The sequence below is a fragment of the Chenopodium album genome, chromosome 24, assembly GCF_948465745.1.
Source record: "Chenopodium album chromosome 24, dcCheAlbu1.1, whole genome shotgun sequence".
NCBI lineage: Eukaryota > Viridiplantae > Streptophyta > Magnoliopsida > Caryophyllales > Amaranthaceae > Chenopodium > Chenopodium album.
In genome coordinates, this window is record NC_137857.1 from 10,955,346 (window position 1) to 10,971,585 (window position 16,240).

At 34.6% G+C, this 16,240-nt stretch overlaps 1 protein-coding gene across 1 annotated transcript; it reads left to right on the forward strand.

Moving 5' to 3' along the window:
- The first annotated feature begins 679 nt into the window (after positions 1-679).
- Positions 680-15,671, forward strand: LOC145610550 (uncharacterized). The gene is made up of 4 exons (XM_081665866.1): positions 680-1,158; positions 4,573-4,972; positions 14,066-14,523; positions 15,044-15,671. Exons 1-4 carry the CDS (start codon positions 756-758, stop codon positions 15,442-15,444), a joined length of 1,662 nt encoding a protein of 553 aa, XP_081521992.1. The 5' UTR covers positions 680-755; the 3' UTR covers positions 15,445-15,671.
- Positions 15,672-16,240: the final 569 nt, after the last annotated feature.

The following is a 16,240-nucleotide window of genomic DNA, read 5'->3' on the forward strand; positions in this document are numbered from 1 at the left end:
CATTCGGTACAAGTTGACCTTTTATAAGCTTTGTTATACAAACGTAAATATGATTAAAATCAAAACAAGTAGAAGACAACATACATCAAATATTGAAGTCACAACTTCAAAATCTCCAAGGCCATGTTTGGTAATTGGCTTTTTAATGGCTTTTTGGTTGGTTTTTGGCTTTTGGCTTTTTTAGGTGGTCAAACAGCCAAAAAATGTGTTTGATAATTGGCTTTTTAGTCAGCGAAAAAGCTGGCTTTTAAGCCAAAATGAAAAAGCTGCTTTGAGTAGCTTTTTTGTTGGCTTTTGGCTTGTTGGCCCACAAATTATCTAATAAACAGCCAACAACCAACAATTAATTTACCAAACACTTTTATAAACAGCCAATTTCAAAGCCATTATAAACAGCCAAACATTCCAGGTCAAACAAGTCAAGTGAACCAGCCAACAGCCAGCCGCCAACAGCCATTTGCCAAACAAGGCCCAAGTAACTTAGAGCATTTAATTTGGTGGGGAATCCCCTAATACTGGCCTTATTCATGAAACAATATATCTATCACTCATTACATGCATGAACAAGTCAAAAAAATCATTCGCATAATATGGCTGTCCAAACTAAATGTCAACAACTTGCACATGTAAAAATCTTTTCCTACGCGGCGGCGTATACTTAGTCTTCTTTCCTAGATTACCTCTATATAAACCCTTTGGTAATGTCTAACTCATCACTCATTACATAATTACATACTCAAAACTCAACAATAAAAATGTCTTCCCTAGGACAAATTTTCGCCATACTCATGGCAATTACTTGTATGTCATGCACAATGATTGCAGCTCAAAACTGTGGGTGTGCTTCCGGCGTTTGCTGTAGCCAATATGGTTATTGTGGCAACGGCGATGCCTACTGTGGCAAAGGGTGCCAACAAGGCCCTTGTTACTCTTCAACTGGTAGTGGTGCTGTTTCAGTACAAAGTTTGGTGACAGACGCGTTCTTTAATGGGATTATTAACCAAGCAGGCTCTAGCTGTGCTGGTAAGAGGTTCTACACCAGATCTGCTTTCTTGAATGCTCTCGGAAACTATCCTCAGTTCGGTAAAGGTGGATCCTCCGATGATACTAAGCGTGAAGTTGCCGCCTTCTTTGCTCATGTCACCCATGAAACTGGAAGTAAGTGTGTATTAGAAACTTGTTCATGCTTAACTATACTTCATATATTTAGTTTTTACTAATTTGAACATAGCATCATAATGTTATCCTCTAATTCTTGGCATGTATGATAAGATAATATGAAAATGTTTTTTTTTTTTTTTCATAACTACAAGTAGAATATAAACTTAGGGGATAGACCTAGCAATCCTAACCCAGACCCAATGACCTGACCCGACCCGAATGACGTACCCGACCCATGACCCAAAAGTGACCTAAACACATCGAGCCTAAAATGACCCGAAACCAAAAATAGACCCGACCTGAAAATGGACTTGACTCAATCATGACCCGACACCCGAATTGATCCGACCAGACCTGAAATTGACTCAAAATGTTTGACTCGATCAAAACCGATACTCGTAACTAACCAGAATAGACCTGGTATTCTAAATGTCCTGAACTAAAATTACTTTATAATTGAAGTAAAAATGTCAAGTGCCAAAAATAACTCAAATTGTTCATCTTCAACTGTTTCCAAGCTCATAAACCGAATTGATAGCTCTTATAATATAATAACCATAACAAAATATAAAATTATTGATTTGAGTTTGATACACAAATGGAACAACCCAAACATGACCTAACTTGATTTTGACCCGACCCGAATATGACCCGAACATACCTGACCCGAAAATGGCTAACCCAAAATAGCCCGACTCAAAATTGACCCGGCCCGAATCATACCAGAAATCCGAAATGACCCGACGTTACTCGAATGTTAAATGACCCAAAATTGACCCTACCTATACCCGATCTTAACGACCTATTTTCTAGGTTTATTAGGGGGGGGGGGGTGAGATATTAGTATTGGTGCCCAGTAAAAAAAATGCCTAAAAAATCCTAATTATTACTGAAAATTTTACAGTGTTCGATTAAAATATGTATACCTTAATGTTTTAATTGTTTTAATCATTATGCAGTTCATAATTGACTTATTTTTCTTCAAGTAATAAATTATAGGAAAATTTGCCACCATTAAAATGAACCATTTTGATTTTTGCTACCAATCTAAAATTTTATTTTATTTTATTATCGCCCAAAAGGCCAAAACCTATAGATTTTGCTACCATTATCAGTTCTGTTACTATTTTCGTTTCTAGGACCCACTTACTTACCTCCTTCCATTCTCTTCTTCCTCTCTCTCTACGAACCTCCTCACAGGACTCACAGCAGCCCATCCCAAACCTCCACCCACTCTCCTGCAACACACACTGCGCAATCATCAACACCGATCATTGCCATCAATCGGCAACATCATACCAAGCAGCAAGTAATCTCATATTCTCAGCCATTAGATTAATTGAAGAAATCCAGCCTCGAAATTGAAATAGATCGTTTATGAGAAGCGTCCGCTTCGATCCCAAATTAAGTTGAATTAAATTAAAATAGGGTTTTTCTACACAGTAACCCTGGTTTTTTTTCACTTTTCTACGTTGTGCCCCAACATATATGACTTTCTACACGGTAACCCCAATATACTTTTTGTTTCCATACGGTAACCTTACTGTTATCCTGCCGTTAAAAAATTCCGTTAGTGGGGCCCACTCTCCATTTATTAATATTAGTTTTATCGAATTGGTATTCCGTCAAAGGTTTCAGGGGCTATTTTGGCCCTTAAGGATCCAAATTGAGCTCAGATTTGGCAAAAAAATAACGTAGATGCCTCGTTTTGGTTATTAAGAAATGTCTCGATTTTCGTGTTGACATTTTAACACACAAAACGAGACATTTACGTTATTTTTTTGTCAAATCTGAGGTCAATTTGGACCCTTAAGAACCAAAATAGCCCCCGAAACCTTTGACGGAATACCAATTCGATAAAAATAATATTAATAAATGGAGATTGGGCCCCATTAAAGGAATTTTTTAAAGGCAAGGTTACCGTATGGAAGCAAAAAGTATATTGGGGTTCCCGTGTAGAAAGTCATATATGTTGGGGCACAACGTAGAAAAGTGAAAAAAAACAGGGTTACTGTGTAGAAAAACCCTTTAAAATAAGTCGATTGTAATCTTCAAATCCTAATTAAGTTGAATTGAAATATGTCTATTATAATCGAGTAATCAATTATAATTGAATTGCAAGGAAATAAAATAAAATTATAGTGGTTAGGCTAGTAGTGGCGAGATGATTGTGTTGCGGCTGCTACTTATTGCGTTGTGGTTGTGTGGACGGCGGAGCAGCATGGTGGAAAAACAGGGCTGTCGTGATTGTCTTGGTTAGTTTGTGGGCTGATGCTGGTGAGGTGGTTGTGAGTGGTGTGGTGGAAAATTAGCAGAAAATGGGGCAGCAAGTAGGAGTTATGTTGTTGGTGTTTAACGGCTAGCGGTGGCAATAAGATTGAGGGATAAGATGTGGTGCGATGGTGATGGTGGTTGATGTGAGAGTAGTGTTGTTGTTGAGGATGTGCGGGAGTCGGGAGGAGCAGGAGCTGCAGGGTTGTAATTGGGGCAGCGCCACAGATTGCGGTGGCTGGGCTGCTACTTGGTTTGAATAGGTGGTGCTGCGAGGTGGAGTTGGTAGGGGAAGCTACAACTTGATGAGTTGATGATGTTGTTTGGTTTGTGGGGTGGCCGTGCGCAAGAAGCAGGGGAGTTATTGGTGGATTTGTGTGGGTGAAGGTGTAGTGAAGCTTAAGGAATATGCGGGGTGGAGGTTAAGGTGATAGCAGCAAGGGGAAATAAGTAGGCACCACAAAATGAAATAGTAATGGAACTGTTAAGTGGTAGCAAAATCTAAATTTTTAGGTTTAATATAAAGTGGTAGTAAAATCAAATAAAGTTGTAGATACGTAGTAAAAATCAAAGTGGTGTAAATATTTTAGTAGTGGCAAAAGTCAAATTTTCATAAAGTATATTTCTTTAATTTTAGTATAAAATAGCTTCATCAACAATTTTTTAATTTATCGAATTTTTAGGTTTATTTATGTAATTTTAATTTTTTATTTTAGAATTTATTTTTTTTTTTGAAAAGTATTTTGTTATGTTGGATTAAATTTTCAAGAATAATATTTACATTGTTGATAATAAAAGATTAATTGTGTCCATATTATAATGTGGAAATATAAACCGATCATACTATTTTGTACTTGTATTAAAATACTATGGTAGTTATACTTCAAACGACTATTATAAAAATAAATCCTATTTTAATATAATTACTGTTTGAAAATGGTTGGTGTTGATTTACTTTTAAAATCTAAAGCATACACCCCTCGTGAAAATTCTATAGTAGTCGTTTGAAAAATAACTACCATAATTTTTTTAAATTGGACATTTGTGATTTAATGATTTGTGAACCATTGTTAAATTCTACATAATACTCTATATATGAAATAAGTATTAAAACTTTGTTTACTTTGTTTTATTTTGAAGGTTTTTGCTACATAGAGGAGATTTCAAAATCTACCTATTGTAACGCAAGCGCAACATGGCCGTGCAATCCAAGCAAGCAATACTATGGCAGAGGGCCTCTTCAACTCACATGGAACTACAACTACGGAGCAGCCGGTAGAAGCATTGGATTCGACGGTATTAATGCACCAGAAACAGTTGCTAACAACCCTGTTACTGCCTTTAGAACAGCCTTCTGGTTTTGGATGAACAACGTCCACTCTATTATCAACTCCGGCCGAGGGTTCGGTGCCACCATTCGAGCTATCAATAGTATCGAATGTAATGGTGGTAATACAGGTGCTGTCAATTCTCGGGTTCAACTCTATAGACAATATTGTAATCAGTTTGGTGTTTCTCCTGGGAACAATCTCAGTTGCTAAGTACATCTTTAATATAGTTTTAAAGGTGTGTTGGTAGTACTCTATGCTACTAACCAACTTAAAACTTTTTTATTGTAATTTATGAAAAATAAAAGGATACCTGCTTAAAATACAATGAAATAAAAGAATATATATTGTTACTGTCCTTAAATTTCTGTTTTCTTTTTTTCAAAAAAAAAAAAAAAAAAAAAAAAAAGAACTTCTGTTTTCTATGTTTACTCTGTTTTTTTTAGTACGTGTACCCTATTCTTCGTTTTGACCTTAATTAATCTAGTTTTTTTTTTTTTTTTTGACAAGAAATAGGATTTCATTGATAAAATAGAGCCAAATGGCACTTTACAATACAAATAATTCTTAAGAAATCTAAACTCCCAACACAAAAATATATCACCATAAAGCAAAATACATTGTAGATTCGATCAACAATAGCCTTTATAAAAACTTCTTTCAAAGCAATACAATCTATGAGTTAGCACTAATTCGGCTTAAGATTCATTGATGCATAGTCGTCGTATGGATGAAAATACTTGTGTGGTACTCTAGATACTTACAGAAATTATGAAATCCTAAATCTTCATTCTTTGCCGGACGAATAATCACTAAAATAATCTTCCAAGCAAACTGCAACTACCCATTTCTAATCTTCCATAAGAGAAAAAAAGAAAATCATACTTCAAACTCCCACAAACGGAGAGAACAAACCCGAAAATTTGGGAACAAAACTCTCATAAAGAGAGAGAAAGGAGGATTATTAACAACTAAACAATTAAAAACTTTGCCTCGTCCGCCCAAATTAATCCCTACTTTTGATTATTATCTATTGCACCCAACTTTAGGGGGTATTAATTTTCGTTGCACCCAACAGGTCATCTAACCTGATGTAGCAGGTCACCTAACCACGTGTCAGCGTATGATTGGCTTAAATTTTTTTTTTTAAAAAAAAAATTAAACAAAAAAAAAATAAATAAATAAAACCCCACAAACCACCCCATACCAGCAGCCGGCCACCACACACCACACCCCCACCCCCACCACGCTGTCGGAAACCGCCATCCTGCTGCCGGAAACCCCTCCCCTGCTGCCGGAAACCGCCGCCCAACCTTCCCCCTACCTTGAAACCCACCCTTTCCCTTCCCCCACCCCCGAAAACCATTCCCCCACCCCCGAAAACCCCTCCCTCACTCCCGGAAACCGCCGCTCAACCCTCCCCCTTCCCTCAAAACCCCCCCTTTCCCTTTCCCGACCCCCGAAAACCCCTCCCCCACCCTTATTTCCTCCGTCACTCCCCTCTCCCCCGCCGTTTTCCGACCCCAATCCCCTTCCCCTTCCCCTTCGTTTTCGCCGTTTCCCCCTCCCTGTCGTTTCCGCCCCCTTCGCCTTCATTTCCGACCCGAATCCGGCCTCCCTTCCCCGTCGTTTCCGCCCCCTTCCCCCACTGCCATTAACGGTGGCTGTCGTTAAGGGGTGGCTGGGTTTTCTTTTTTTTTTTTTAATTTTTTTTTTTAATTTTGTTTTTTTTTTTAATTTTGTTTTTTTTTTTTAATTTTGTTTTTTTTTAATTTTTTTTTAATTTGACCATTCTTGTAGTGACACGTGTCCAAAAACAATGTAACACACAAATGTTGACCGGATTAACCGGTTGCAGGTAAGTTGGGTGCAACGAAAATTAATACCCCCCAAAGTTCGGTGCAATAGATAATAAACGAAAGTTGGGATTATATTCGACGGACGAGGCAAAGTTCAGATTAATGGGAGCAATTTTTCCTAAAAACTAAGGAAACAAAGGAAAATTTGGGGCTTACCTTCATCAAAGAGATGATGGCAGCCCCTTGCAGCTAGAGAGAAGATGAGGGGTTTTAGGGTTTTTTAATTAATCTAGTTCTTTACGCTTAAGTAAATTCAATAGAAAAAAATAAAATCATTAATATACTAGTTTTGTGTATGGGTAATTCCCTAGCTAGGTTGTTGATTGAATTTAGGACAAACTTTTTGGCCCAAATTACTATATATAAATCATACAATATTTTAGGAAACTTTATAAGAATACACCTTTTATAACAATTTTCTTTTGTGAAAAATCAAATAAGATTTTTTTTTTCAAAAACACATCTAAAATCAGATTATTTTTGCGAGATAACACCTTAATAAGTTGATTTCAGGCCATTGACTTGATTTTCCGGCGTTGACCCCTCACATGATCATATTAAGACCCTTTCTTATTTTTTTTCCCTTCTTCATCTCTCCTATATTCTTCAAACCAAGCCTCAATTATTTCTCTCCATTGAAAAAGGAAAGCTACATTGTTTAGCTCGAATTGCTGCAAAGGCACTCATTTACCTAATTTAGAGGAAGGTAGGTTGTTTTAGTTAATGAAATTGCTTGTTAAATTGTTGGGTTTTTGTATTGTCATAAATTAGGGTTTTTAATTGGAAATTAGTGTTTTTGTTTATTTCTAATTTATGTCGTGTGTTAGGGATGAATCGATTTAGTAGTAATCTTGACGGATAAAAAATGATATAGTGGTATTCCAGTTAGTATTTATGCCTGCCCCACATTCTCATTGCAGCAAGCTTCCTTTTTTTTTTTTTTTTTTTTTAACCCATGGTAAACAAAGAGAAAATGATAAAGTTAGCCACGTACATAAGTAGAAATTGAGTTAGAAATAAGATGAGAGAGAAAAACTAAAACCTACTCTTTTACTTGGCCTGAATTAACCCACGAATTGAAGCATTGATGTAACACCCCCAAATCTCCCTCTACGGAAATACCAGTATAATACGTATAATTATACCGTAGAGATAGACTTGGGCGTATTACCGCCGTGTGATTACGCAAGGCTACTCAAACTTACTAAAATAAACCAATACTTTGCAGCGGAAACTTCAATACTCTTCTTTTATTAATACTTATAAAAATAGTAACATTGTTATGAGTGTTCAAAAATAAAGACAAGACCAACATTCCTAAACTAGGTGAAGCATATCCCGGGACTCCCATATGCTCATTCATGACTCCACCTGAAAATAGTCAACACTGCTTACCATTACGGTAAACAGGGCGAACCAAAACAAATAAGAAATACGAATTAGCAAAATATGCTAAGTACGATAAGTGCAAGATGATGTAAACTCAATTTATTCGCAAACATGTTTCAAAACCAATTTCCATTAAATAATCCAATAATTCCAAAACTCATGATTCAAAACCAATTCCAATGATTCAACATTCAAAATAATTGATAAACCAATTCCTTTAAAAATCCAATTCCTTTTTGAACCAATTTCTTTAAATCCAATTCCTCACCCAAGCTAAGTGTGCACATCCCCCAAGCTAGTCTCCTTATATTACAAGGCTATTCTTGAGGAAAGACTAATACAAAATCCATAGTCTTATCAATAAACCAAATCCGCATAGTGGGATTACCAACATGCTTATAAAGCATTAATAATAATATTTCAATGGTTCAATAATAAATCCTTTTAATATCCAATAATTCCAATATAATTCAAACTCCTTCCACATACTTTCAGAATCAAAACCTTTTAAATAAATACTTGAGAATAAAATCTCATATATATTAATAACATTTCAAAATCAATAACTCTTTAATGAAAAACCTTTTATTTAATTCAATAAACTTTTCAAATCAAATCCAAACATGATAAGTAATTCAAACCATTCAAAACATGATTTAAAAATCAATGATTCAAAATACTTTTATTAAAATCAATACCTCCAAACATAATTTATTTCAAAATCATAATTCAAATCAATTTAATTCAATCACCAATCATATCATATAAAACATGTTATTCAAACCAATCACTTTTAAAGGTATCTAGCCACCTAACGTAGCTTGATCCTTCCTTAGCTATACACACCAAAAGAACCTCAAGAATCTTGGTTGAACACACCCTACAAATAAATATAACCTTAATCAATATAAGGTTAACAAATAATTAAAAACCCCCAACTATATGTACATGAACCTTTTAAATTATTTTCTCATAAACATCATTAAAAATATGATTTTATACAATTAAAACTACTCATAGTAATTTTTATAAATCCCCCATAATAATAATAATAATAATAATAATAATAATAATAATAATTGAATAAGAGAAGAGAAGAAGAAAAGATAAGAAACCAAGGAAAAGAGAAGAATTGGATTTGCGTTGGAAAGAATAGGCAGAACTTGCAGAGGCTATAACTCCTTCGATATAACTCCGAATTGGGTGATTCTTGAGCCTAACCTCAAGGATTTTTTGAGAGGAACAACTTTCTGTGAAACGTCACTACCTTAAAAACTGACTAGAAGTGCCCGAAAATTGGCTTCAAAGATGAACGGGATGATTTGTGTAAAATTGAGGAGAAGAAAAGAAGAGAATTGGTGTGAAGAATGTGAGAGGTATGAAGGGGTATTTATAGGCTAGTATGAGCATGAATTATGGTAGGAAAATGTAGGAAGAATTATGGTAATTAGGGTTTAAGAGATTACTTGGAGAAGTGAGTAAAGAATTAAGGAAAGTTTGGATATTAAGGTGATTGTGTATACTTGAATATGGAATGTATGTATGTCATGAAAAATAATAAGGAAATTAGAATTACTTGGGGAATAATCAAGAGTAACAAAAGGCAAGAGAATATGATGATTGGATACTAAAAAGATGGAGAATTAGAATTAAGGAAAATAGGAGATTCCCTTACTAGTATTTAGGAAGATTTTGCTCGGTTTAAGGAATAAAAATAATTGTAAAATAATATAGAATAAATAATTAAATAATTAATTAATTAAATACCAATTATTTACCAATAAATAATCAAGAAAAATTAGATTTTCCATACGTGGAAAATCCGAAATTCCTTAGCTCTTTATTGGAAATTTTCGGCCATAATAATTAATCTATAAAATATTATTTTTCTTTAATTAAAATATCCGAAATATGTAAATAATCCGATTTTTAAAATAAGATAAATGGATAATACATCTTATCCAAAATAATAATTAGATTTCAAAATACTTTTGGCGCCAAAATTCAAATATTATTTTGGCTCCAAATAATTAATTTACTAAAATACCCTTTTTATAAAATAATTTCTAATTAATTAATTAGGAAAATACGTATGAAAATACGGGGTATTACAATTGAATTCATTCCTACCATGGCAGACGTTCATTGTAGAGTAGTAAATTAGTATTGGTGGGGAAGATAGAGCAAATTTAATGAGGGTTGAGAGGAAGTTCAATTGGAGGAAAAATATAGGAAGAAAAAAAAGGGAGGGTTTTAATCTGAGCACGTGAGCCTCATCACGTGATGGGTCAATACCGGGAAACCAAGCCAATGACCTAAAACGGGCTTAAGGTGTTATATCGAAAAAAAATGGTTTTAGGTGTGTTTTTGCAGAAAAAAAAAGGTATTATAAAAGATGAATTTTGATAAATTTTCCAATAGTAGGTCTGGCCAATGTGGATCGCGGGTTAATAGCAGGTCGATAATAGGGGGGACAACAAATTATCAATTCTAATAACACAAACTTTTAAAATAATTGGGTGTACAATAATTATTGTACATCCATTATAAAGAAAGATCCAAAGTTACCCCTAAAAATTTTAAGTAATGGAATATTAACACCAAAACATAAGGATTATTCGATTGATACTCAGGCAACAGTGTTCCCTCCTCTATGTAAGGGGGGAGATTGAAGTGACTCTGCCATGGTATTCATACTCAGTCAACAATGCAACCTCCTCTGTGATTTTTTTTTTTTTTTTTTTTTTTTGGAGTGGGGGAGGGGTTTGGTTGTCTCCATTGTCTTACCACTGATTTCTTCCTAATCCCCAACAACAAAAACAAAGAAAGAGATGAAAAGAGGGAAAAAAAAACAAACAAAACCTCAACTCAGCTTCATCAATAACAGAAGAAAACGACATACTGCCACCAAGATCATGAAGAAGGTAGATAAGTACTGGTGAAAAAAAGTAACCATCTGCCATTTGCAAAAACTTTTCCAAGTGTGAAGGTAAGATTAGTGATCAAGCATATATATTTATAGAACAAAAACTTTTGCATGCGTTTGTGTTTATTTTTTTTTTTTGTTGATTTTGATACTCTGTTTTTGGGGAAAAAAAACGGTCACTTTTGTGAAAATATAGGTCACTTTTGTATAAAAAAAAGGGTCACTTTTGTAAGAAAAAAGAGTCACTTTTGTAAATAAAAAGGGTCGCTTTTGTGAAAATATGGGTCATTTTTTGTAAAAAAAAAAGGGTTACTTTTGTAAGAAAAAAAGGGTCACTTTTCGCAAAATATTTGATGTACAATAAAATTATTGTAAACCGGGGACATGCAAAGGTTTTTGTTCTAATTATTATTGGACAAAGTCATAATTAAGTACATAAAATATTTAAAAACAAAAAAAGGTGGTTTAATTTTAGGTGTGTTTTTGCAGCAAAAAAAAAAAAAAAAAAAAAAAAAAAAAGAAAAAAAAAGAAAAGGTTGTTTTTCACAAACAAAATAAAAAAATAAAAAAAAAAGTATTATAAAAGATAATTTTTGACAAATTTTCCAGTAGTAGGTCAGGCCAATGCGGGTCACGGGTCAATAGCAGGTCAATAATGGAAGGGCCAACAAATTATCAATTCAAATAAATGTTGGACAAAGTCATAATTAAGTACATACGAATACAAAAATATGTATGTAATTTTTTTTTGACATTACCTACTTCCTTTATGTATTAAATTGGACAAATATTTTGGCCCTACATTGACTCTACTTAATAAGGGCAATATACACTAATAAAAACTCTGTCCATTAATTTAAGGGTCCTATAAACTTGTCCCTAACCCTATTATCATTAAAATACCATGTCTAATAACGGGTTTAAATCCTCTGTCCCATTTTTCATGTTCCATTTGTGTTCCACTTAATATCATTGGTTGTAATAATTACAAGGTCCCACTTCTCATATTTTAAAAGGCAAATATTTATTTTAAGAACCAATCATATTTAGTGGAACACCAGTGAGACACAAATTATGGGACATATGATTTTTTAGATAACCAGGTCTACTCATATATAAGGCCATGTGTTTATTTCGATCAGCTTATTTTAATATTTCAGAAAAATAAGATTTGAATATATTAGATCTATTAAGAATTTAAAAAATAAATTTTGAACATATAAACCTTGTCCTTTTATGTGAGTTTTTTTATTTATTTTTTTTTATTTTTTATTGCTAATTATTTTTAATTTTGTAATATTTATTGGCACTGATATGTTTTTTTTTTACGGCTATTTCACCAAATGCCACTGAGCACTTTAAAAATTCACCAAATGCCATTGGACTTTTCATAATTCACCAAATGCCATCGAGTTTATAAAAAATTCACCGAGTGCCATTAATGACTAACGGCAGTTAACTCCGTTAGTTATTAAGGCTAATTATGCCACGTGAAATATTATAATTGGTTCATTTTATTATTATTTTATTTATCAAAAAAATTATTAAAAAAAAAACTAAACCCCAGCCACCACTCTTCGCACCGCCCCTACGCCGGCCCATCCCTTACCCCATCCCCACCGGCGACCAACATCCTCTTCGGTGTCGGCGGCCTTCCTCCCCCCCCCCCCCACCCTTAAACCACCATCCTCGACACCCTATAACCCGAAAATTGAAATCTCCAAAATCAAAACCCTAAATTTCGATTTTAAGGTTTTCGATTTTGGGGTTTAAGGGAGGTGGTTCGGGGGTGGAGATGGGAGGGGGAAGGGTGGTTTGGGTTCGCCAGAGCGGGGAGGGATTATTGGACGCCAACAGTGGGGAGTGGAGGGGGCTTCGAATTTAGGGAAATCGATATTGAATTGGGGGGTGTCGAAACCCTAGATTTTGATTTTTGGGGTTTTTAATTTAGGGATCCGGCGTGATGGTTGAAAGGGTGGAGCTCGGAGGGGATGAAGTGATTTAGGTTCTCGCGCGTGGGGAGTGGGAGTTTGGTCGTCAGCGGTGGGGAGGGGAGGGATTGTCGAGGGAGAAAGATAGTTTGTGAATCGCGGCTGTGTTGCGTCGTCGCCCGTGCGGTTGTTCAGGGCTGGGTTGCACCGCGGTGAGGACTGGCAGAAGCGGGGATATGGTGGTGGCAGTGACAGGCGATGGTTGAGGTTGGGTCATGGTGGGTGGTTTTTTTTTTAAAGTTTTTTATTAAGTAATTAATTTACTAATTTAATAAGCAACCAATCATAAGCCACCACGTGGCATAATTAGCCTTAATGACTAACAAAGTTAACTGCCGTTAGTCTTTAATGGCACTCGATGAATTTTTTATGAACTCGGTGGCATTTGGTGAATTCTAAAAAGTCCGATGGCATTTGATGACTTTATAAATTGCTCAAATGCATTTGGTGAAATAGCCATTTTTTTTTTTTTTAATTTTTATCTATCTATCTTGAGGAGATGTATGCAAGTGGTGCAATCATTGAACTTGAACTTTTATTTGGAGACAAAGGAAATAATATTCTTTCTTTTTTTTCATTTTCTTCCTAGAAGATCATTATTGTGCTTTATTAGATTCTTTAAATTACAACTTGAGCTTTTAATTTATAAACTTTTTTTATACAAACTTAAATACTACCTCCGTTTTATATTATTATTTGCAACAAAGGGATATTATTTGTGAAATGTAAAATATTCTTTTGTTGCATATAATATGAAACGGATGTAGTATATATAATCGCAAATCAAAAACAAGTTGAAGTTAGCGATTACATCAAAAGGCTAGCTAGTCACAACTTCGAAATCACCTACTAGAACATTTGGTGCGGAATCCCCTAATAATGGCCTTATCCATAAAATATAATATCTATCACTCATTACAATTTTTTATTTTATTTTTTTTTTTTTTTTGAAAAATCGGTCACTCGCTCATTATAATGAAAGTCATGAACAAGTCAAAAATATCAGTCGCATATTACGACTGTCCAAAGTCAAATGTCAACATTTGAACATATTAAAATTATATCCTACATACATTTACTTTGTCTTCTTTCCTAGACGATCTCTATATAAACCCATTTTTGCAATGTCTAATTCATCAGTCATCGCATACTCAAAAACACAACAACCAAAATGTCTTCCATTAAACAAATTTTCGCCATACTCGTGGCTATTGCTTGTATGTCATGCACAATGATTGCCGCTCAAAACTGTGGGTGTGCTTCTGGCCTTTGCTGCAGCAAATATGGTTATTGCGGCACCACCAAAGCCTATTGTGGTGACGGGTGTAAACAAGGCCCTTGTTACTCTTCAACCCCTACTACCCCATCAGGTGGTGGTGGTGGTGGTGGTGCTTCGGTACAAAGTTTGGTGACAAACGCGTTCTTTAATGGGATTCTTAACCAAGCAGGCTCTGGCTGTGCTGGTAAGAGCTTCTACACCAGATCTGCCTTCTTGAATGCTCTCGGAAACTATCCTCAGTTCGGCAAAGGTGGGTCCTCCGATGATACTAAGCGAGAAGTCGCCGCCTTCTTTGCTCATGTCACCCATGAAACTGGACGTAAGTGTTTGTTTGAGAACTTGTTCTTCATGCTTAATTATACTTCATATTTAGTTTTTACTAGTTTAAACATCTTATTATATAACGTCATCTTATTGGCAGAATAACTTTGTTTTTAAAATATGATAAGATGTTATTAATACACGTGCGTGATTCTATTATATAAGTCAAGAGGTGAGATAGCGGTGTTCATCTAAAAAAGTTCTGAATTTTAGATATAGTTTTAAAAAGGCCGGTGTTTTTAAATTTGAAAAAAAAATGTAAAGCATGCATCGCGTGCATATAGATCTAGTACATAGACTACATACTTTATAATTAAATTAAACTAATTAATAAAACTTTGTATTATATAACCAAGGAGTGAGATAGTGGTGTCAACCAAAAAAGTCCTGAATTTTACTAATGGTTTTAAAATGGTTTGTTTTTAAATTTAGAAAATGTAAAGCATGTATCGCGTGCATATAAATTTAGTACTCATAAATGAACTGAGTAATATTAATGACACTGTTTTATTTTGTAGATTTTTGCTACATAGAGGAGATTGCAAAATCAACCTATTGTCAATCAAGTGCACAATGGCCATGCAACCCAAACAAGCAATACTACGGCAGAGGACCAATTCAGATCACATGGAACTACAATTACGGAGCTGCAGGTAAAAGCATTGGATTCGACGGTATCAATGCACCAGAAACAGTTGCCAACAATCCAGTAATTGCCTTCAAAACAGCCTTCTGGTTTTGGATGAACAATGTACACTCTAGGATCATATCCGGCCAAGGGTTCGGATCCACCATTCGAGCTGTCAATGGGGGAGAATGCGGTGGTGGAAACACACCTGCTGTCAATGCTCGTGTTGGTTACTATACTCAATATTGTAAGCAGCTTGGTGTTTCACCTGGAAATAACCTTTCTTGCTAATAAGCTAGCTAGTTACTTGATCATCACAAGCCGAAAATAAAACGAATTATATGTATGAACTCTTCACTGAGCCATTGAAGTAGAATAATTCAAATACACCTTAATTTTGTGGTTAATTGCAAGCTAAGGTTGTGTTTGTAAGAGTTGAAGTTGGCCATGCTAGGCTGATTTTATTTGTAACTTCACTACAATATTTTGGTTAAGAATGTTATAACATATTTCTACTACTTTTGTCATGTACTACTTACTACTCTCGGTTTTAGTAATAATGATCTCATTTCCATTTTTGGATGCTTCAATATATTCAGTGTCTTCTTCGTTCATTTGAGGAAAATGACATAAAAGGATGCACATAAAAGTACATATTAGTGAGAATATTAAATTAGATCATACAATCGATGTGTGATTTTGTGATACACTTTTTAATACTACTTCTAATTACTAATTCATAAATACTTTGTCCGTTCAATACAACATTCTTAATACCTCCATTAGAGAATTAAATGTTTTTATGCAATCTTAAGGAAATTTATAATGCTCTATATTCATTCGATGAACATAAAGGCTTAAACACATGATATGAACCATTAAAGCTAAGTCATCATAAGAGCTAATAACAAATGCTCGCATGAACCTCAAGAAACGTGTCTATCCCTACATCCAAATCGTGTAGATAGTTAACCCAAACCTCATCGTATTCATCAAAAATTAAAAGAGTTGAGGTTGTGTTATAAACAATATGTAATTTAAATGAGCTTAATAGTTAATAATTGAAAACAAAAGAACATACATTACT